The 24,267-nt window shown below is 42.5% G+C and overlaps 1 protein-coding gene and 1 long non-coding RNA gene across 3 annotated transcripts in view; one reads left to right on the top strand and one right to left on the bottom strand.

Moving 5' to 3' along the window:
- Window positions 1-24,267, top strand: part of LRP1B (LDL receptor related protein 1B) — a 755,078-nt gene that overhangs the window by 422,607 nt on the left and 308,204 nt on the right. Inside the window, exons 4-5 of the mRNA XM_083702321.1 lie at window positions 22,941-23,060; window positions 24,035-24,163. Coding sequence (XP_083558447.1) covers window positions 22,941-23,060; window positions 24,035-24,163 — 249 coding nt within the window. The remainder of the gene's footprint in view (window positions 1-22,940; window positions 23,061-24,034; window positions 24,164-24,267) is intronic.
- LOC310833268 lies at window positions 1,267-5,647 on the bottom strand. Of its 2 annotated transcripts, none has more exons than XR_014558612.1 (3): window positions 5,457-5,647; window positions 3,125-4,221; window positions 1,267-1,636 (listed from the first exon to the last, which is right to left on the bottom strand). It is a non-coding gene; the product is annotated as an uncharacterized lncRNA (long non-coding RNA). The 2 variants fall into 2 exon arrangements; XR_014558613.1 differs by lacking the exon at window positions 5,457-5,647 and adding an exon at window positions 5,296-5,450.

Here is a 24,267-nt window from a genome sequence, read left to right as displayed (position 1 = left end):
GTAAATCATGTGGACAGTCACTCTTCTAAGCATCACAAGCAGATGTAACTAGGCAGATGTGATGTGGTGAATACCTTACAAATGATGTAACTCTGTGGTCTCCATTGTGGCATCGCAAGATGCAGTTGCGTGCTAAGGTCCCCCAAAACACCCCTACCCCAATAACTCACACATCACACATAATTTTTGTTTAAGGTCTTTGGCATAATTTTGGCCACAACTTTATTAATCATACAAATTGTGAGTGGTTGCTTAGGCATTGGTTATGACTAGCTGCCCCCCCCCCGCCTTGGGGGACAGCACTGACTCCCGGATTCCAACGAGAATTCCAGAGAGTCAGTGTGGAGGAACAAAATCAGGGATAACTGGAGCTGCGACACAGACCCTCAGCTACTCCCCGCATGCTCCTAGGAGCTTACGCGGCCCGCATCCTGCACCAAGGGTTTGGACGATAGGATGATAAGCCCCTGAATTCCTTTAACGGAATTCCCGTGCAGCAGCAGCATTGGAGGGGCAGGCACAGCCAATCCATACTCCTCCACCAACCAATTTAACCAATGCCTAACCGCCAACCTTACAAGTTGTGATGATTTGCTACGCAGTAGGCAAAACCCAATTGGCACACACTAATCAGCCAAAAGGAAAAATTCCTACCAGGCCCCTGCACCAATGTGGACGACCCCATGACAGGCATAGCAAGGTCAGGCGGGCTGGTGATCCGGTGTCCACAGCGAAAGAGAAAGGAAGATGCAGTGGACCTTGTTTAAATAACCTCTGATCCCACCCCTATATTGGCAACATTAAATTTACCCCAGTAACACCAACCACCAATCTGATCCAAGCCCTTGAATCTAACCTGCCTGGCAACCATGGGGTGTTTTGCTCGGCCCCATCCGCAACCCGTGCTCTCCTTTAATGAGAACACGCTTTGTGCCATTTTGGATGTTATCTGGTGCCTGTGAAGACTGCGCCCTGTCACCAGTTCCAGTGCCTCCTTTGTCATGAGATAGAATGTGTGATTACTTTCCCACCCTGCTGAAAAAGGACCCAGGAAGGTAGGAGGGAAAGGAGAATGATCTGGGGAGGGCAGCAGAGGGAGGAGGAGAAGAAAGTAAGGTGTAAGAGTAATGGAGCAGGGGGATGGAGTATCAGAGACAGAGGGAAGTCACACACCTGTCAGATCCAGTGGAACAGAGTCCCTTGAAAAGGCGGCATAATAATAATAATAATAATAATAATAATAATAATTTATTTATACCACATCTATCTGGCTGTGTTTCCCCAACCACTCTGGGTGGCTTGCAGCACATTAAAAATTGTAAAATATTACACATTAATAATTTCCTGATACACGGTTGGCTTCAGATGTCTTCTAAAAGTCAGATAGTTGTTTATTTTCTTGACATCTGGAGGGAGGGCGTTCCACAGGGTGGGTGCCACTACTGAGAAGGCCCTCTGCCTGGTTCCCTGTAACCTCTCTACTCGCAGGGAGGAAGGTGCCATAAGGCCCTCGGAGCTTGACCTTGTGTCCATGCTGAACGATGAGGGTGGAGACGCTTCTTCACACACACGCTCCAGCCACCAGCAGTCACTATAGACTGAACTGTAAGAATCACAGATCCAGTGCTCGTAGTTTCTGCCTTGGTGCAAAAACATAATCAGATTCACAGAACCATATAGATTCTCATAATGTTTGCTAATTCCCTCAGAACCACCATCAGCTGATAGCCTCCTATGTGTGGACATTTTCTTCTGTTATTTGTTGCTGGTTTTGTCATACCATGGAAAAATCATGAAGCTCTGTTAGGATCTATGCCTTGGAGCAATGTTTTTTTGTAGTGCTGGCAATTACTGGATCTCTGGTGTTTATTGTGTGTACCAATGTAAGCTTTAATCTGTTACACTTTGGGGGGGCATAAAAATATGCAAATTTAAAGGGATCCATTTTAATTATACTGGATCTGACTTCTAGCTAGACCCTTGGAAAAGCAAAGTGTGTGTGTGTGTGTTTGCACCTGCACATTCAGGCACATGTGTGCTTTCCCTCTTTCTAGGGAGGGAGAGTGACATTGAGGAGGGGAAAGAGATGGAAGCTGAAAGGGGTGCTGCTTGTGACACTTTCACATAATTTCAAATGTGCCCACAGCCCCTAAGTTTGGTGACCCCTCCTATAATTGTTGTCACATCTGTATAACAAAAAAAATGCTGTGATGTGAAAGAAGTTTTTAGCAGCTTGCCCATAGCTCTAATGTTTCTAACTTCATATAATCAACACTTTTACTTTTATCTGAGCATTTCCTGTGGCAAAACATTTTTTATTTTATTTTCCAAGTATAAGATTAGAAGTATAGCCTTCATTTTTTTTAACCTGGAGGATGCAAAGGTAGAACACTGTATGTTCTGATCTAGGATTAGACAACGTTCCATTTTTGGTCTTTATACTGAAGCTTACTGCCACATTCCCCCCCCCCCCCTATTTAATGCAAATGATATTTGTTAGCTATGCAGAAGAGAGAATTTCAATAGCTCTCCCCACCAGTGTGCAACACACAGCAGCTGCCATAGCCCCCCCCCCCAATAGTTAGTAGAGGAAAATGAGCTCCTTATTCCTTTGCGCCTGCTGTCTTCTTTTTGGAAGAGTTAAATAAAAATGGTTTTCAATGCAGCAGTTGAAGACCAATGGTTAAAATAGCAAGACCCTTGCCTACTTGTAGAATTGCAGAGTTGAAGGGTGCTTTTCCAACAAATGTCAGAGTCTGAGGCATGGTGGAATGGTCTACAAAGCCAGTTGAAGGGGATTAGTAGTGATCAGAATACTGGGAAGACAGTGTAGGGTAGTGTTTAGTTTTGGGCTGGGACATGAGAGAATGGGATTCAAATCCCCACTCAGCAATTAAGCTTACTGAGTGACCTTGGACTAGTCAGTGCCTTTCCGCCTAACATACCACATAGGGTTGTGTTGTGGCATTAAATGTGGGGGAGAAGAACCATAAAGGCCACCTTGAGATCCTTGGAGGAAAAAGGTGGGGTAGAAACACAATAAATAGGTAAGAAAGATTCTTACACATTTCCCCTTGATTATTAGGAACCAAAGTGGCAACTGAATATCCCAAAGAACAATTACATTAGAGGACAATGAGAATGATGCATCTCTTCATTGTAGTGTAGTCTGGGAATGGGTTGACTTCATTCAGCATGCCTGTGTATCTGACCCTCATTGCTGCCTCCTTTGAGACTTCTTTGACAAATGCATGTCTCCTAATCTGTAAAAAGCCATGACACTCTGTAGTTAATGTTAAGAACTTTTGCTCCATCGTAGGTTTGGCCATATATCAACCTTTCTAGCCTATATCTCTGAAGCTGAGCAGGGATACGGTAAGGACCATAACATTTATTAACATGGTGCCCACTATTAATAAGCCTCAATGCCTTTCTCAGTGAAAAACTGTTAGCAATTTCCCCTTCATATATTTTTTAAAAATATGACTGCTGCCTCACTCTAAAAAATACAAGTGGCTCAAATGGATTCATCTGAAGGATATGCCACATGCTTGCTTGATTTATGACCAATGTTCTTGTTCCTTTCTTTCCCCTTCCTTCTCTCTCTCTTTCTCTCTCTCTCTCTCTTCATGGCAAGTGCCTGGAAAAGTCAGGGACTCTGCAGGGAGAACAACAGAAATGGTGAATAGATTTAGTAGAATATTTGGAAGTAAAAGGCATTACACAAAATACCTTTCTTGGCTTTTCAACTTCACACAGTGAAGTTTGATAGGATAAAATATAGTTATTAATCAAGGTTATAGCACTTTTACGGCCCAATACAATGCTTATTTTCTTGGTAGCCTCACTCAGTTCAATAGGACGTCCACCCTGCAAAATATGCAACGTTAGGCTGAAATCCTATACCTAGCTACCTGGAGTAAACCCTGTTGAAGATAATGAAATTAACTTCTGAGTAGACAAGTGTGCTGTTAGTGTACAAAGTGTATCACAGTCTTTTTATTGTTTTCATTATAACTGAAGCCAAACAATGGGAATTTGCTCACGGCATGTCTCTGACTCAAGATGACTTTGATTTTCCAAATCCAAGTTCAGCAATTCTGTTGACTTGATGAGACCTCAGTGGTCTTGAATATCCATCTCCTGGTATAATTTGGTAGACCGACAAGCTCCTCGGTTGATATAAAACTCTGCCGGATTAGTTCTCCACCCAAGGAAGAGCTAGAAGAGTCAAGTGATGTGTTCAGTTCAGTGCAATTATGGCCCAAATAAAAGCCTCAGAAAGCTCTTAATAACAGGCAAGCACCCTTGCCCTTTCCCAGATGAGTGTTGTGTGGTAGATGGCAGAAGGACTTCTTTCTGATTCTGTAAATTGCATGCCTCAAAGACAAGATGTAAACTAATTTATCACTGTCCCACTGAATTGCAGGCTTCAGCTGATCAAGGAGGATTTTGTGATCAATGGTGTCAAATGCTAAAGAGATGTCAAGGAGCAGCAGCCAATTAACCTTACCTGATTTAGTGGCAATCAATAGGGCACTTGTGACCATTAATGATGGCATTTTCTATAGAATGGGCTCCAATGGAGATGAACCTAATACTAAAAAGATCAGCTGGACTTTGAAAGTAGCCTGAATGTAGTGTGTGAGGAAAACTATCAAAAAGAACAAAGTCTTCCAAGGCAATACAAATATTGCTGCTATTTTCTTCTTCTCAACAGTAATAACTCTCTCAGGGTTGTGATATCCTGACTTTCTGTTAGGTCTATCAGTTATTACTTAGGAATTTCTAGGTTCCTTTGCCACTCTGAAAATGACAACCTTTTCATTTTCTTTACCAGAAATGATGGCATGTATGTTATAAGTTTTGCTTCAAGAAAATGTTATTAGATTGTATCATATAAGGAATTATTTTATAGTAATATAATCTCACTCAAATGGGAATTGATGTGTGTTTTATTTCTGTTTCTGTGGGCAATGGAATAGAAAAGAGAAAGAAGTTCTTTTCTGATTTTGTTGTTGGCAATATGGGGGCGAGCTTGTTAACAATTTCACAAAATATAAAATTGGGTAAAAATACAAAAAAAGATTCCATTTAAGTACTTTGGAAAATACATTGGACCAGCACAAGTAATGCAGAAGGGGGGGGGGAGAAGATCCAAATTATCTCTAGATCTAGATCTTGTGAAGAATCTATCTTTATGAGGAGACACCTATATGTAAGAACAAGTAATGGCTATTATGGTGGGACGGTGCCATTGAGCTATCCACCCCAAACCACATGGCTGCCACTTACCTGTGGGAGTGGGGGGATAGGTTGGCATTGAGGATGGGGCTGCGAAGGAGCCAATCAGACGCTGATTCTGGTGTTCCCACTCAGCCCCAACTTCACTTTGCCCCACCCCATCCCATATAGGTAAGCAGCAGCAACATCAGTGTTGGGAGGGCAACACTCACCCACTGCACCAGAATGCTGTTCAGCTGGAAACAAAGTATGTGTTGTATTTGGTTTAGTATGTTGAGAGGGAAATCTGGCCTAATCCTAACTAAAGTCAGAAAGATGCATTCTTTGTTGCTGAGCTGTTGACTAGGTAACTTGTGAGGCTTCTCAGATTTTATATGGTTCACTAGAATTCAAAAAGTTTGAACGTGATAGGTCGTTTATCAGACATTCCATTTAAACCTACTGGTTTTGGAATTCTTGTGTGAAGCTGGTGATAGGTTAAAGGGTTCTTACTGGAGAGAATAAAAGGGCAGGTTCAGTCTTTGGAAGACTGTGAAGAGATTCGTTGAGGGACTAAAGAAGATACTATAAAGAGGCAAGAAACAAGCTTAAAGATTGATTCTGGAACTCAGAGCTGCAGCAATATTTTGTGCATGTGGCTAAGATATATAATCACTGAAAGATGGGATCTTGTGTGTATGTGTATTATATACAGTACTTTTTTCTGCAGTTTGGGAACAGTTGGAAATACTGGGAAAGGGCTGCTTACCGCCAGCTTTGCGGGGAGTGAAGGTTGTGGTCTGGTTCGGCTGCAGCAAGTTGGAATGTCCTAGTTCTGGTGTAATGGGAGGAAGGTGCAATTCCTTCCTCTGCTGGGTACACTGGCTGCTGGGGCTCGCCAGCCATTGTAGTCAATTGTGGGTGAGTTGGGGGAGGCATGGTATGGGGAGAAGACCAGAGGAAAGATTTCCCCCCTCTGGTCTGCTCTCTGGCTCTAAAAGCAGCAGGCCTAGCTACAGAAGTCTTCAGTTACCATATTTGGGGCCAGGAAGTAATTTGCCTTCAGACAAATTGGACCTGTCTGGGATTTCTGCCTACCTCATAGCAATTGTCACAACCAGATGGCAAATAAGGCACTGGGCTGAATCCTTAGCCAGAGTGAAGCGGGGTGTAGCCCCTCTGCACCTCAAATTCAGGGTATCCCCTTAAGGGATCCAGGGCAGAGGTGCTTTTGTCCAGACACCCCGGGGGGGGGGGGCACTGATGAGCCATAGCATCCTCCCAAATGGTGATCTTGAAGAGGTCACCCTGATTTGATGTATAGTATAGGGCGATCATAAACCGTGGTTAACCTTGCAAAAAATAACAACCAGCAGACAGGTTGGTTGATCCAGGGTAGACATCACATCTGTGAACTGCCCGGAGATCTTATGATGAAGGGTGGTGTATAAATCTAATCAATCAATCAATCAATCAATCAATCCTATGCCTATGCCAAAACCTGCTGACATCAATAAAGTTGTAGCTTGTTTAAATCCCATTTGGCTATCCTGTTGTTATCTAAACCTTATAATGCCTTAGCCCTGCCTCCTGCAACTTTACTGCACCTGTAAAACAAACCAGAGACCTCCACAGTTTGATGACAGTGTTGAGATTGTACATTAATTTACTCAATTTGAAGGAAGCTGGTAGGACTGTGAAACCCCAGCCACATAAGCTTGTAGAATGTGAACTTGCAGAATATATAGAAAATAAAGCAACAGAGGATATGGGTGCTTGGTATAGTTGCAAGTTGGCACCTAAGTAGGGTTATTCGGTGCTCAGAGGTGTGTATTCTGATGCACTCAGTGGCACTGTCCTTTAGCTGTTTTGTGCATACAGAAAAAGTCCTATCTAGTGTGTAACAAATATCTTAATAGAATGTGGATATTTATCAATAAAAGCTGTGGATGCTAAATGTGAAATGGAGAAAACTGTGTTTTCTTGGTTGGAAGTGGGAAACATTTTAGCCAAGTCATTTTTTTCTGGTTTCATGTGTACTCCATAAAGTTCCTTTATTTTTATTTTTTAAGGCAATGATTTTTTTGAGTTGTTATGCTGTGCCATGGATTGCAAAGTTACAGTTTTCCCCATTCATGCATGTTTTTTGCCTGATACTGCACTGCACCATCAACACTGCACAGTCCCCTAATACTGCTTAGCCAAGTCAGAAAGAATTGGTTTCAAACATACCATTTTTATGTTGGTGGCAAAGCAGTAGGATTTAATGTGGGGTATTTCAATACATTTGGACCAGAAGGGACTAGAATGTTTCGAGGTGCTGTGAACAGGGGCAAAGATGTTGCTCTTTCTTTGAATTGGTGCAATAATATCATTCCAGCTACTGCAAAGTGGTGGTCTTGAGAGGGGCAGTGACAAAGCCAAAAAGCCATGAAAAACTTATTCAAGGAATAACTTGTGCTCCTTTTCATGCCGAAAGCATTCAGCGGTGAACATCAGCACAGCTGCAGTTTAAACATTGCGAAAATATTCATGTCATCTTTGTAATAATCTGATGGAGCATTTAAGCTGTCCAGTTGTGCAGGTCCTTGACACTGAATAAAGATAAAGACATAAAAAGCACAGCAATAAAGAGCAAGCTATACAATGATGACATCCAGTGCCTTGGGATATCGTATTAGCCTCAAAAACCTGAAGCACATGCTGCCAAGTAGAGGGAAATGATAAGAAAAAAAATACTCCTTAGAGATCCCAGACCTCCTGCCAATACTGATGCTTAGAATTAAAGCCATTTGCTGTTATGCTTCACTTAACCTTCCGGATTGAAGATCAAAACTTTATAAAACTGTTAAGTGCTTGAAAAAATAACTCCAAAGCAATGTTGAACCCTGTGCACTTAAAATGCAAAGCACTCAGTCTCCTCCTGTGAGGGGTCAAGGTTCATATGGAGCCGGCTTGGCAGGGGCTGGGTCCTACCGCACCGGCGATGCGGGGACCCTTAAAAACCACGGCCAGATTGAGGCCGTGGACATGGAGACTCGGCTGGCACCGTTAGCGCCCTCCCGACTCGTGAAGGAGCCTTTTTAAAGGCTACGGATCGGGTGCCGGGGAGAAGCGTGGTGCTTTGAGTTCTCTGCTATCCCTGCCGAGCGCAGCCGCATGCCATCCGGCGGAGAGCGCTGACTTCTTCTATTGAAAATTCGGCTCTAAAGAAGAACCCGTGAGTAATTGGAATATAGACTAAAAAAAAAAGGGGATAAATTTTTAAAATTCGGAGCGAACGGGGGAGGTGGAAAAAAGGAAGTCAGCCTACCCCTAAATTGTAGAAGAGCCAAAACAAAGGACTGGACAACTAAGATCGAGTGTAACCTTATCTTGCCGAATCAGCAACTTCGCGAGGGAAAATTATAAGATTGAGCTGGAGGAGAAAAGTGGAATTGTTTTAAAAAAAGCAACCCCCCCGGAATCCCTGGAGCGATTCGTGAAACTGCCTGGAGAAAAGTGATGGAGGTTTTGACAGCTGTCAAAGAGCTGTCAAAAAGGAAGATTAAAATAGAGACTTTGTTATGAGGACTTTGCCGGTTATATTTGTTACAAATTGAATACAAACTGTTTTAAATATCGGTCAACAAGCTACTTGGTCTGGTGGATGTGATTCTGGAAGGGAACTTTGTTACTGCAATCCACCTAGAGGAGCCGAGGGACATTGCATGTGTTTTTCACAGGAAATGTGAACAGTTGAATGGAACTTTCAATCTCCTGGGAAACTGCAGGAATGGAACACTATTTTGTCTACAGAGGTCTACACACTACAGGAAACAATGGAACTATTTGTTGGAAAATGAAAGGAACATGATGTAATGCTTTGCTTCAAGAATAACAAACCTCTGCAGAGACACTAGAAACTTTTGGAAAAAGAACATTTCTGTGGGAGAACAGAGAAATAAAAAGGAGGAGAATGATTGATAAGAACAAGGAAACAACAAGAACTGGACAGAACTGGGGGAACATTTGGGATATTCAGGTTTGACAAGCTTATGGATACAAAATTGGAGTTTTTACTCCTGGATATAAAAACCTGGATAGAAGAAATGGGCCCTTATTTGATAGACTCCTTCTACGATTGGACATCCGTAATTAAAGACTGGCAAAGAACCAGAGGGATATAGTGTAATGTGGGAACTCCAGGAAGATATTAGAAGTGGAGGGATAGGTGAAACGCAAAGGGGAAAGAGGGGAGGGAAAATTGGAATCCAAAGGCTGTAAAATTATTATTTACATTTATCTTATTTTCATCTGTACTATGTTCGAAAGGGGGAAACCCGTAGAAGGGTATAGATCGATCTTAGGGGACGAGAATTTGGATAAATTGGGTTATTGACGAAGAGTGTAATTTGGGGATAAGAATTTGTTGAATTTAATTGCTTATTTGGAAGATTTGGAACACAAGAGGGGGTAGGGAGGGGAAGTCCTAGTTATTGGCAATAGATTGGATTTAATTTGCTTTGATTTGTTCTAATTTGGAAAACCTTAATAAAAATTATTATAAAAAAAAAAAAAGTCTCCTCCTGTGAGACAGAAACAGGATCAGCACTGGCTTCATAAAACTGATTCTCAATGTGATCTGAGAGTTGTAAAGGATAATCCTCCTGTTTGTCCCTCTCTCTCTCTCTCTCTCTGCTGTTTGCCATCTATGCAGATACCCAGTTGAGTTCTCTTATAGTGGGTGGTTTAGAAGACTGATGGCTGGAATCCCAGTTTTCCTCAGATTTTTAGAGTGATAAAGATGATAATAATTTTATTATCTATACCCCGCCCATCTGGCTGGGTTTCCCCAGCCACTCTGGGCAGCTTCCAACAGAGGACTAAAAACAGAATAAAATGTCAGTCATTAAAAACTTCCCTGAACAGGGCTGCCTTCAGATGTCTTCTAAAGGTGAGATAGCTGTTTATGTCCTTGGCATCTGGTGGGAGGGTGTTCCACAGGGTGGGTGCCACTACCGAGAAGGCCTTCTGCCTAGTTCCCTGTAACTTCGCTTCTCGCAGTGATGGAAGTGCCAGAAGGCCCTCGGCACTGGACCTCAGTGTCTGGGCTGAACCATGGGGGTGAAGATGCTCCTTCAGGTATACAGGACTGAGGCCGTTTAGGGCTTTAAAGGTCAGCACCAACACTTTGAAGGTCAGAAAGTTCTTGTGTGGGGAAACTTCATCTGCAGTGCAAAACTGCTTTGCGGCACACACTATTATGAGCTTAAAAGCAGTTTCACATAATAGATTTGACATTTGAATTGACAGTGCTATTTTGCCCTCCCCAATATAAACTTATTCAATCTATCTAAGATCTAGAAATCATTCTATGATGTTCCTCTAACTGGATGAGGTACTGAGCCTTTAGGCTCTCTGTCTATATAGGTTATAAGATATTCTTCATCCATGTTTCATTCTACGTTTTCAGGAACAATTATTCAGCAATATTTTTAAAGTGCTAGTTTCTGCCTGTGTGCAGATCGTCCAGTTTTTAAATCTTAGGTTCTGTTGCATGTCTAAAAGTGCAGTGATTTCAATGAAAATGTATGTTGCCGAATCAAATGTTTAGCTGTGTTCAGGTAGTTTTTTATTAATTTGATTAAGGTGTGGGGTACAAATAATATAATTACTGCTAATATTACACATATCAATGAGTGGCCGTCACCTTGGTCTAAATTCATGGCCTGACATCACAGGGGGGAAGTCTGTTGCTGCTTTGTTCCCATTTTGAGAGAGAACACTGATAATTTCTTTGCTGATCTAGAGCACAGCCATCTAAGTGCAGTTTATGTCCAGTTGGGAGTATGCGATTTAATCTGACTCTTCACTCTCAGGTGGTTCAGAACCTCTCTTTGAAGTAATTTCGTACAAATTACTTTCCACTGTGCTGTATAATGAAGGGAAGCCTTTGTGAGTATTTCTGACTTTTTACAAAAGAGGGTCTCCTGAAACAAAACTCCAAAGGCATCAAAAATCTGTATAATGGGATCCATAGAAACTTTTAGAAATTGCCATTTATATACTAATTGTTTGTGGCTCCTTGTCTTTAGAATATCCTCATCAAAGAAGTTTACTAGGCATTATCCCCCCCCCCCGACTAGTGAACATTTTTTTTTAGTTTTCTTTCACATTTTTATACAGTATTTTTGCGACCCTATATGACCTGTTTGTTTGGTTTTTATAATTAATATTTATATTTTGTCTGCAAAGCAGAAGATATGGCAATAGAGGGTCTAGCAATGTTTTAAATTTAATAAGTATTGCTCACAGAATTAACTATGTGGAAGAACATCATCCATATGAACCTTGACCACAGAACTACAGTAGCTGCGGAGATAACAGAAGGTTGTAATATTTATTTTGCTAAGACACTTATAAATCCCTTCCTCCAGAAGAACTCAGAGGGATGTGTATGTATACACTGGGCAACATAGACATCAATAAAAATAGTAACTAAAAGAAAAATACTAACACACCATTGAAAAATAACTAGAACATTAAATAGCATGAGAGCCAATATGGAACCCCGTAGGTCCCCATAGCAATGTTACTATGGGTTCAAAGAGGAGTTTCCACATGTTACTCTCTGGCAGTGATCCTGGAGGCAGGATCTTCCCACTGTACCTCCCACTGTAACACAGTGCCCCCAACCCCCATGGACACTATAGGATGTTATTGTGGTCTACCATAATCAAAGCCAACAAGAGGCTAAGGAAAATTAAGAATAGTATTTTTCCATCCACCTCCAGGTCATCAATCAGATGGCCAAGACAGCTTTGGTGCTGAAATTGGGCCAGAAACTGCTTCATTCTGGGGTGCCTACAGTTGCCCAGCCCACCATCCTCTCAAGCATACTCATAAAAGGGATGCTAATAATTGCCTGGGACTGATGGGGCCATAGTCCAAAACTTCAGGAGGGCACCATGTTGGTGAAGGCTGTCATAGTATTATAGCGTATTTCACTTATACGCAAGGAAACAGTGATGCACACCTGGAGACATGGGATAGAATCTGGAACTGAGCAAAATAATTACCCTGCTTGCCTAAGTTTCTAACTTATTCGTGCAACAACTAATAGAGCACATCTGTCTTCTTCATGTATTTCACATTATCTTAAATGTGAATCATTTTGCTACTGTGTTGGCCTTTGACTCTGCACAGCTATGACTGGTAAGCAAGCTTATGAATCTCAATTCATATCTCCATATCTATTCTCCATGGTATATTTACCATGGCAGAGTTATGGGACCAGGTGTGTGACCAAAGATCATTATATTTTTGTCGCATTTTTCATGGTACAATAGGTAAATCTCATAAAAAGGCCGACAACTGTACAATAAGAACCGCCTGCATTATTTCAAACCAGCAATTGAATTCTATCAATCATAGTATCCTTTGCTGTCAAGAAAGAAAACAAGAGAGAGTTATGCTGCAGAAACGACAAAAAGCTTAGGGCAAATTAAATTAGATCATACCGCCTAATCTGCAAAAGAAATGTACCTGAAAAATGGGTAATATAAAATGGCAGGGGTAGGGGAGAAACAACACGGAGCTTACAGCATATAATTGATAAAGGTCTAGACATTAGAGTATCAAATAATAAAAAGAACATGAATAGATACAATCACATCCATGGAAACACAAGCCAGACAAAAAAATCTGAATATGCAAATGATATTAGAATATGTATGGTATACAATTAGAATGTGATTTCTGAGAAGAGCTGTGTTAGTAATCTGTCCTAAAGTTCTTTATACTCTTCAAGGGCAACATGGTACTGAACAATTCTTGCTTGTAAAGCAGAAGATGATGCCTCAGCATAATGTAGTAGGTCATTTTAAATGGAAAAAAAGATACTGCAATATAATTCTATCATATGCAACGTGTTCCATTAAAAATAACTAGAGCAGCAGCACTATAGTTCAAAAAAGCACCTTAAAAATAAACAAAATAATGAATGAAGATGTTCCTTAATACTGGCAGGAACGCAGTATAGCAGCCTTTTTTGCCCTCATTTGTATGGTTTACTGGGTGAAGCTTAGAGGCTAATAGAACTCCTCATGTGCTTTGCTGGCATAAATGACTTTATGTGTGTGATTTAAGATTAGCCTTTTGGATAGACATTTAATTCTGTGTTACAAAAGGGATAAATAACATATTAAATGTAAGTAACAGTGGCTGCTGCGTGTGCCTTTGGGAACTGAACGTACCTAAAGTTTGAGGCACCCATGATGTACATTGTCCACAACCACATTTAGGAAGGACTTCAAGGGCTACCCATTGCTTCAGAACTACAAGATGATAGTGTTTTATCATTTCACAGTGTACTTGGCATAGCTGTCAACTTTCAGATTTGAAAATAAGGGATCAGCAGCCTCAAAAATAAGGGATTGGCAGCCAAAATAAGGGATCAGCAGCCTCACCTGTCCCAGGCACTCCTGTCTTCCACTGCCTCCCGCAGTTTGGTCAAACTCATGTTGGTAGCCTTGAGAACACTGTCCAACCATCTTGTCCTCGTGGTTCAATGTTACTAGTGAGCAAAGCTACCCAGTCAGGATATCTTTCTCCTAACTTTTGGGGTTACGTTTCTATTTAGCTGTCCATTAATACTAACAAACTTATCTCCCATTCATCTCTCAGATCCCCTTGTAAATCTAAAGTACTGACCTCACCACATCCTGCGGTAAAAAAATTCCCCAAGTTAATTACACATTGTGTGAAGGTAAGTGTGTGAAGCTACAGCATTCCTACTATCAGCTTAAGTGGCACATTCTCTCTCTCTCTCTCTCTCTCTCTCTCTCTCTCTCTCACACACACACACACACACACACAGAGGGAGAGAGAGAGAATAGAGCCCCTCCGAGCCAAAGGCAGAAAGCCCAGTCAGCAGCCAAACAAAGCCTCAAGCAGTGGTTCCCACTGCGCAGCAACCCAGCAAAGGGATACAGCAGGGAAGTGCTGAAGCAAAGGCAAGTCCCCAGTCAACGCAGCCAATTTGATTGGAACAATGCATGCAAGCTCCACCCCCCCAGTCGTTCTCAGACTCCTTATTGGGCAGCCGAGCAATGCAGTTGAGGAGCCTCCCTGGCCAGCAGGGAACCGGGAGGGAGAGGAGCTGCTTTCTTTGACATGTGGGAAATTTACGGGATATCAACAATCCGGGATAGCAGCGGGAAACGTCCCTGGAATATGGGAGTTTCCCGCCAAATAAGGAAGGTTGACAGCTATGGTACTTGGCCCCGGGGGTGAACGAAGGTGTTGTGACACCTGCGGCGGGGCATTGCTACATAGGGCGCATGTGCGGCATCACTATGTGTGACGCATGTGCCGTACGTAGCGACGCCACACGTGCGCTATACATAGCAGTTTGCCACTCGAGCGCCATACGGGCGGTGCCGGGATCCCTCCATTGCAGCTACAGCTGCGAACGGATGATCCTCTACATGTGGCTGTAGCAGCAACGGAGGGATCCCACCGCCATCCATACAGCGCTCAGTCCTCCACATGCAGCTGCGGCGGTGTGATGGCTGCTCACACTGCCACGAGGTGCCTTCTTGTACCCCCCCCCCCAGACATGGCACCCGGGGCAAACCGCCCCCCCCCCCATTGCAACGCCACTGCTTGGCCCTGGCAGCAAGGTTCCATAATGTATAGCCTGTGTTGATTTCACAGCCATCTCAACATTTGTGTGAGACAGTGTGTGTGTGTGTGTGTGTGTGTGTGTGTGTGTGTGTGTGATGAATGACCCTCCCTACATACACTAAGCTGTAGGGTTAGTTGCCCTGGTTGAGCATGAGTCCTGCAAGAAGACACTTGCTGCACCAAGAAAAGCAAGGAGTGATGCCCAGCAGATTGTCAGAACATTCAGCTTGCCTGCTGTCAGTAGCAACACCCACTAAATGTCTGAAGGCATGAAGAAGGCCTTTGGAACAGCCGTCAGGAAAACTGCACCACTGAAAACCTTGTCTGGAGAAATCATCACAGACCGCAGCAAGCAGATGAAGCAACGGGCAGAGAGCACTATTAAGAATTGTACTTGCAGGAAAACATGGTTGCTGACATCACAGTTGACAGCATTCAGACTCTGCCTGTCTTGAAGATCTGGGTGTCTGTCCTTCCCTTGATGATCTGAAGAACACCATCAACTCATAAACATGTGGTAAAACCCCAGGACGGGATGGAATCCCAACAGAAGTGTTGATAGCCAGCCTCAACTCCTCCCTCATGATGCAACTCCACGGCCTTCTCTTGCAGTGTTGGGAAACAGGATGCATGCCACAAGACATGCACAATAATAATAATAATAATTTATTATTTGTACCCCGCCCATCTGGCTGGGTTTCCCCAGCCACTCTGGGTGGCTTCCATAGAAACCAACAATACACTAAAATATCACAGATTAAAAACTTCCCTGAACAGGGCTGCCTTAAGATGTCTTCTGAATGTCAGGTAGTTATTTATCGCTTTGACATCTGATGGGAGGGCATTCCACAGGGCAGGCGCCACTACCAAGAAGGCCCTCTGCCTGGTACCCTGTAGCTTTGCTTCTCGCAATGAGGGAACCGCCAGAAGGCCCTCGGTGCTGGACCTCAGCGTCCGGGCTGAACGATGGGGGTGGAGACGCTCCTTCAGGTATACTGGGCCGAGGCCGTTTAGGGCTTTAAAGGTCAACACCAGCACTTTGAATTGTGCTCGGAAACGTACTGGGAGCCAATGTAGGTCTTTCAAGACCGGTGTTATGTGGTCTTGGCAGCCGCCCCCAGTCACCAGTCTAGCTGCCGCATTCGGGATTAGTTGTAATCCAGTGCACATCTCAAGCGTTGTGACCCTCTACAAGAACAAAGGTGACCACCATGATTGTAACAACTACTGAGGAATCTCCCTGCTGAGTGTTGCGTGGAAAACCTTTAACCATGTAGTTCTCAACAGATTACAGTCACTGTCTAACAGGGTCTATCTCAAGTCACAATGTGGCTTTAGAGCCCAGAGGTCAACAGTCAACATGATTTTCTCACTCCGCCAAATGCAGGAGAAATGCCGACAGCAGAGATGCCCCTTGTGCACCACCTTCATAGACCTGATGAAAGACTTTGATCTCATCAGCCAAAAAGGACTTCTCACACTGGTCAATATAATAGGATGCTCACCTAAGCTCCATAAAATGATTGTGTTATTCCAGGAGAACATATGCAGCACAATCCAGTATGAAGGCTCATCCTGTGAAATAGGGCTGTGTTCTCACTCCAGCTCTCTCTGGCTTATTCTTCTCCCTGTTGTTCTCATATGCCCTCAGCTTGACTGAAGATGGTGTGTACATCCATTCAAGGAGTGACATGGGTCTGTTCAACCTGTCTCCATGCCAAGACAAAAGTGCAGAGCAAAACAACGAAGCACAAGGACTGCACTTTTCTTTGTTTCTTTTTAAATAAAGTAACCAGGCTATCTTGGAGCTATGGTAGTGTGGGGTTCAATTAAATCAGGTGCATTATGTTTAAAGAATGTTACAAGTCCTGAGACTCCAGTCCAAAATATAGTTATTTAGAAGTAAAACCTGTAGGATCTGGTGAAGTAAGCAAGTTTAGAATCCACCTATATTTTCCCTATGGTCTTTTTTAATTATTATTATTGTGGCACTGTAGATATTATGCTGGGAAATATAAAAGGTAAATTGAACTATTACTTAGGTTCTGTGAAATCATAGCAACAGTGATAGAAACACTATCACTAGACAACCCCAACCAGCTGACTAAGGCAGTACTTTGCAGAGGGAAACAATGTAGCCGGAGCCCCATGGACCTTGCATTTGCTTAGAAATAGTAATGGAAAGGAAAAGGAAAAGAAGCAAGAAGTTACAGCAATTCTGTGTAAATATTTTTAGAACTCCATTATACGGCACCTTGGAATTTTTCATCATAAGGGCATTAAAATATACAGTGGTGCCCCGCAAGACGAACGCCTCGCAAGACGGAAAACCCGCTAGACGAAAGGGTTTTCCGTTTTGGAGGCGCTTCGCAAAACGAATTTCTTTATGGGCTTGCTTCGCAAGACGAAAATGTCTTGCGATTTCCTGCGGGTTTTCCCCCCCTTTCCCTAAGCCGCTAAGCCGCTTATCAGCTGATCCACTGATAAGCCGCTTAACAGCTGATCACTAAAAGCCGCTAAACCGCTAATAGCGCTAATCCTCTAAGCTGTCAATGGGCTTGCTTCGCAAGACGAAAAAACCGCTATACGAAGAGCCTCACGGAACAGATTAATTTCGTCTTGCGAGGCACCACTGTATTTTAAATAAGTAAAATGAGAACAAGCACCACTCATGAGAAGGCTTCTTTTTTCCTCAAAATGAACTGTCTGGGAGAGTTGACTGCTCATTCTCCACATGTGGCTTGGCTACCATATTCCTTATGTATTTCTTTCCTGTTCAGCCTTCCATCTTCTTTTGTCTCCATTGCTAATTGATCCTGTTATTAGCATCATTTCCTATCATTGCTGCCTGAGGTGCATTAATTGGAACGGTCAGGGCCTGAGACTGGGATCTTCTTCATGTGACCATATGGCTAGCCACTGAGCTATATTCCCTTCTGGGGAAATCTGAAAAAACCCCTCTCCGCTCCCCATATAGCAGGGGGTAGTGAACCTTTTTGTCCTAGCAGACCAGATCATTACTTGTCCCCACATCCAGAGGCCTACTTTGACAGGTGGGTGGGATAACCTGCCTCTTGGTCACCTGACGTCATAATGATTTGCAACAGAATTAAGATTTAATGTCTCTGTCATCAACTTCTGTTAACATATTTTAGGAAACAGAACAGCAATCTTACCCGCCCCAAGATCTACTGAATTCAATGGGACATAAATGGCAATGTGAAGGAATTCAATACGCATTTTTAAAAACACCTCTCTGAGCGATTAGAAGAGCGAAAAATGGAAGTGAATCTAGTTATCCACTTTTTAAATATTTTGAAATGCTTTTCATCAGTCAAAAGATAAAACAGAGATGAATAAATCAGGTTACATTTTAGGAGAGGCTCCCACTTTTGCAACAATAATTCAGCTGACCCCTCCTTCATGCTTCCTTGAGGAAGAAATACAACCTGTCTAGGGTATAAGAATTACAAAAGGACACATGCAGGCTAACAATTTTCAATGAACTGTGTAATTATATACTATGTTTAAATTATATCAATAAAGTTTCTTGTTATTGTCACTAGTAAAAGATGACAAGCTATATATTTCTACTGTTTATTCTTTTACAACGTCCTAAATCAAGCTACCTTTATGGTAAAATGTTGTATGCCTTTGAAGCCATGAAGTGGCATCAGCAACGAGCTGCCTGGATTTGCGTGTTTACGGAAAAAATATTGATTTTATAAGAACTGAAGAGCTATGAGAGAATGACAGATGAAAGTTGTGTTCCTAGTCACAGCGCCATCCCCCTTCTGCAGTGGCTATAGCTAAGCTGTAATGAACAACCTCAAGCAGAGAATGATTTGGGTTAGAAATGGCCACAACTTTAAAGATTCCAGATGTAGGTGGATTTTGGCTAGGCATTGGGTGTATAGCCATTCCATCCTCCAGCCAGAGGGTGGAAACTTTTGACAGTGTCGTGCCAAGGATTATGGTCTCCCCAAGACCCCAAACTACCGAGGTAGCTTTTATGTGTCACTGTTGGACTAGAGTGCAAGCATCTGAATCATGATCCCTCAGTGAGGCTCCGCCCACTAGCAGGCCCCTGATTGGCCTGTTCAAATTAGAGATTTTAGTGGGCAATCCCACCCTGCAATGGGGCCAGCCAGAAAGATTTACAGGGCCAGCCAAGCTCGTTCATCTTGGCTACTGGAGATGACAGATGATCTGTGAGGGGCCACAACCGCCACCCACCCAGAAAAGGGGTAATTATCATGGTAAACCCTGTGGTATCTATGTGCAAGTGGAATTTTCAAGGTTTGGATATAATACTAAATTTCAGTTCATGAAAAATGGAAATGAATGCTTCCACTCTTCTCAGGGTTGTGCTAGTGGAGGAGATGGAATGGGAGAAACAAGTGAACAAAAGACTTGTTCATGCTATTCTGTCTGAACAAAACATTTTGTTCTATCCATTATAAAAGATTTGTCACCCAACAACCTTCTCACTGTAGTAGCTGACACCAGCTTTGCAAAACAGTTGGATGATATATTGAAATGCGTTAACGTACCTCAGATAAGCATACTATTTGGAGACAGACCATATATGAAGGCAAGCCCTTGCTTCACACTCACTCTGTTATTGGAGGGCTAATAAGGGATAGTAATTAGCCGGAATTACTGTATTATGAGTGGATTTCTTTCTCTGAAAATTCATTGTGTATAGGAGGTGGGTAGGAGGGCAATAAGTTTATTAGTCATTGCTAAAGAGATTAATGAACAGCAAACTGCTGATTGGCAAGGTAACTCTTGTTTTCATTTTTAAAAAATCAAAAACCCAGAGAGAGGTTGCCTTAAATCAATAAAGACTTTGTTGTGTGAGAGGTAGTTCGTTGAATTGAGGATAAGACAGCGAGAACTTGACTGACAAATGAAATTGCAAGATCTTTTAATTAGGAACACAGCTGAGCGAAAGTCAGAGATTCCTGATGGGTTTTAACTGAGGAACTGAGCCAAGCATACAAAGCAGTTACTGGAATAATACAAAAGCTTCTGCAACCTCATGCCTCAGGCAGTTGTAGCCGTAAGACTAAATGAATGGCCATTAGCTTGAACACATGAGAGCTCTTCTGGATCAGACCAGGGGCCCATTTAGTTCATCATCCTGATTTCCATCACTGACTAGCCAGATTGTTCTAAGCAGTCAACAAGTACGGCATGAAGGCAAACAACCTTTCCCGTTGTTCATCTCCCCCCTGCCCACACTTCCCCATTGACTACTTTTGATCCTAGATGTTCCATATAGCTATCATTGTCTGTACTAACAGTAATGCTAGTTCTCTGGGTTCTGCTCTGGGTTCTTCTGTATGCACAAGAGTGAAGTATTAGCAGGAGCCGAGTTGGGTCCCACATTTTTGGGGAGAGGCAGCTGTTGCGTGTGCATGGTGTCACATGTGTGACACCCCACCCCACCCCTTCAGGCCATGCCTGCCAGGATGCTCTGGCAGGTCCCACTTGTCAGGGCCAGTTGCTGTTTATTTGGGGCACATATGCTCCACAATTCTGCCAATTGTTTTTCAAAGCCATTTAAGTCACTTGCCATCACCACATCCAATAGTAGCATATTCCACAAATGAAGTAAGCATTGTGTGAAGACACTTTTGGAGCGCTGTCCTAAAGCTACCGGCAATCAATTTCACTGAATGATGCTTAATTCTAATATTGAAAGAAACAAAGTCACTGGCTCTTCACCTAACCTACATCATGGAGTTCTTCAACTTTTTGTGACAATAAAGTAAGGATGGAGGGAAGCATGATTTCAGATGGAGTTCAATTTTATCCTACTACTTCCTTTGGTGAAACTATAAACTGTGACCACTCCTCTAGCAGCATTCCAAGGCAGGCACAGGCAAACTCGGCCCTCCAGATGTTTTGGGACTACAACCCCCATCATCCCTAGCTAACAGGACCAGCGGTCAGGGATGATGGGAGTTATAGTCCCCAAATATCTGGAGGGCCGGGTTTGCCTCTGTTCCAAGGGATAGAAACATGCTTTAACTTTCAGCCAGAACCAGTGTGCAGTAAAGGGGGAAGTTTTGCAGGCCTCAGACTTTCCCTAGAAAGTTGAAAGGCCTTGTCATAGGTGATTCCTTTATTTAAGTAGCCAGCTAGAAAGAGCTGGCTATAACTATGTTGCATATTTCTTACTTGAGGCAAAGTAGGCCTGGAGCCGTGATGCAAGATAAAAGTGCAATAGAAAAGGCAGATAGGTCTACGTGATTTCCACTTGCTTCTTTAAACCATGCTCATAAAAGTTTTAAAACCATTTGTTGTTCAACTGCAAACTTGAAGGGTGCATCTCTTGTTCAGACATGAATCTTTTGGTTTTCCTCATATTGGTGTTGCATTTAAAAAAAAACATGCCTTGTTCTTCAGTTTAGGATATACCTGACAAAGATGTGTAGAGTTTACTAACCCTTGGGAAAGTTTCACTTCCTTTGTACCTTAGAAGGCCGACACACATTTCACTTCAAATCTGACTTACGCAATACATTTATGGCAATTCTAAGAAGAACATAAGTGGCCAGGAACAAGTAATGAACACAATACTGTTTAAGGAAGTGCAATATGCCTGGCATGCCTTGCCTTGTTGCCAGTAAAAGGGAATTGCTTCCGTGACAAATTTAATAAGTGTCATTGAAGCAATTCCCTTTTGCAGCCAGCAAATGTGTATAGACTAGAGAGAGTACACTTGTTGAATGTCACATGTGAATAACACATGTACAGCTCAATGGTTGTATAGGCATGTACACAGACTGTACACCTGTTGAATGTAGCATACAAACTCCCCTAAAGTCACTCCCATTTTAAAGCAGTTTTGTATATTGGCCTTTGCCTTACTTGCTGGAATTGCAAGCTAAATTATATTTGCCCCAGAGTGTTAAAGTTGTTAATGCCTGCTGACATGAAGGGGAAGCAAGAGCTGGAGGCCATGTGTAGTATATCACCTGTGAAGTGACAGAATACTGGTGTCAGTGAAGAGAGGAATGCAGGAAGTTTGGAAAGGCCAAAACCTAGGGAGAAAGTTGGTTTTGGGAGCAGCTGAAAGACGACTTGGGGGAGAAAATAAAGAGAAGAAAGATAATCTGCAAAAGAAAAGGCAAAGCAGAAACAAAGCAATAGGAATTGAAATACATGTGACAGAAACTGCTGTTCAGCTAGCAACAGTTAACTGACATAGCTAAGTTATAGACCTCACTGAAACTGTGCTGCAATTGCCTCCCCCTCCCCCATTTACGGGGAGAATATAGTACTTGTGACAGGCTAAATAGATAATCTGGCTGGAAGATCTTCAGTTTGGTTTGATTTACTGCTGCCCTTCTACCCTGGTAGTGGCAGTGCTGCCAATACCACCAATTAGGAGCTGGGAATTCAATTTATAATTAGCACCAAGTGATCGTAGGGCTTCTTTTTCACCAGCTTGAAAGTTCTTCACCTTGTCTGTATAATATGAAGGGATGTTTAAGAACTGGTGGATTTAGATGTAAAAATTACATTTTTTAAAAAAATCCCTGTCATGGGATTCCTGTTCAGGAATGCAGTTGAGGGTAGATTAAAAGGAATACCATCTTGCTTAGGGGCATTATTGTAAGAGCCCAAAAATGCCCACAGTTCCTCATGTTGAAGGACTCCAAGAAATTTGGAACACACACACACACAAACACACCAAGGTTAGCAAGGGTTCCCTATTCTAGAACAAATGCAGCTCCAAAGATCAACCTGCTCTCTTGCTTCCCCCGTGTTTCTGGTTAAGGCTTTATGGGTGGAAAAGGTAAAACTTTGATCTGTGAACTTATTAACTTGCCTCAGGAAAACTGTGTTAGCTAGAGACTCAAGATCATGAATGTCAGAGTTGGGGTCTTTCCATTCTTGCCTGCTTCTGGTGTTGTAAATGCATTTACTCCCCCCCCCTTTAAAAACAAACAAACAACTGAACAAGAATGTTGCTGTAGTAATAATATGAAATATGCTCACTTTGATAACATTTTACTATCTTTCTTTTGCAGAAATGCAACCAAAATGTCAACAAATGCAGTGCCAGTACAAATGTGCTATATCCAGGAACAGAACTGGATGCTACTGTGAGAAAGGATATGAACTTGGCATCAATGGGAAAACGTGCCAAGGTAAATAACTATCCTGTCATATTATTTTTAAGCCCTCGAGCTCAATGAACTACTTTGGTGGGGTTTCATCTTGATTTCAGGAGATCTTGGAGAAGTTGCATATGATTTTAAATGCATAGTTGTCTGAAGAACCATTGCCTTGAAATAGTAAGATATTTGTGATAGAACAGGATAGCATTTCAGTCCTGGGCACGGATGAGTGAGAAAATAGCCAATGGTCAAACAGGACATTACTTTTATGCAGGGGTCCTAAAAAAGGTCAAAATGTTGGAATCAGTGCTGTCACTCTTCAGAATAGCAAGATCCTTTGTCAAGAAGTGAGAGAAATGGAATGTCATTGCTGCTTAGCCAGGATCATCTGACTTAACAGAGCAGAACAGAGGGGTGAGATTGGCAGATCATGGGGGAAACAGAACATTGAAACCCTGAAAACATATTAGAGTGCAGTTACAGAATTGATGGAAGGAATCTGAAAGTCATCCTGCTTTTAACTAGGATGTGAACATTCTTACATCAACTTTCACACATTTACTGGGTAGCCCTCAGATAGTCAGAGCCAGTGTGGTATAGTGGTTAAGAGCGGTAGACTCGTAATCTGGTGAACCGGGTTCGATTCCCCATTCCTCCACATGCAACTGCTTGGTGACCTTGGGCCAGTCACACTTCTCTGAAGTCTCTCAGCCTCACTCACCTCACAGAGTATTTGTTGTGGGGGAGGAAGGGAAAAGAGAATGTTAGCCGCTTTGAGACTCCTTTGGGTAGTGATAAAGCAGGATATCAAATCCCAACTCTTCTTCTTCAGACCATCTTTTCAGACAGCTAATGTCCCAGATTCCAGCTGTACCATATGGCCTGAGACTCAGAAAGATACATGAAAGAAAGCTTGATGTTTAGACAAAAGGAAGGGGGCTTTGTATGTAAATCTCTCATTCTAACACTTGCTTCTAATCAAACCATTTTGATGTTCCCATCAGATGTAAATGAATGCAGTCTGTATGGGGTCTGCAGCCAAACCTGCGAAAATTCAGATGGCTCGTATGCTTGCAGCTGTGTGGAAGGTTATCTTCTTCAGCCAGACAAAAAATCTTGCAAAGTTAAAAGAGGTAAGGAGAAACAGTTGTCACCTATGTAGTTCTTTCCCCCAGCTCTTTCGTATTTATCTTTATTTGCAGTAGCTAACACTTATTGCCTTAGTAAATGTGATAGA

Source organism: Podarcis gaigeae (genome assembly GCF_964106915.1).
Source record: "Podarcis gaigeae genome assembly, chromosome: 1".
NCBI classification, from domain to species: domain Eukaryota; kingdom Metazoa; phylum Chordata; class Lepidosauria; order Squamata; family Lacertidae; genus Podarcis; species Podarcis gaigeae.
The sequence above is the reverse complement of the archived record's forward strand: the minus strand, read 5'-3'. Positions and strand labels throughout refer to the sequence as shown.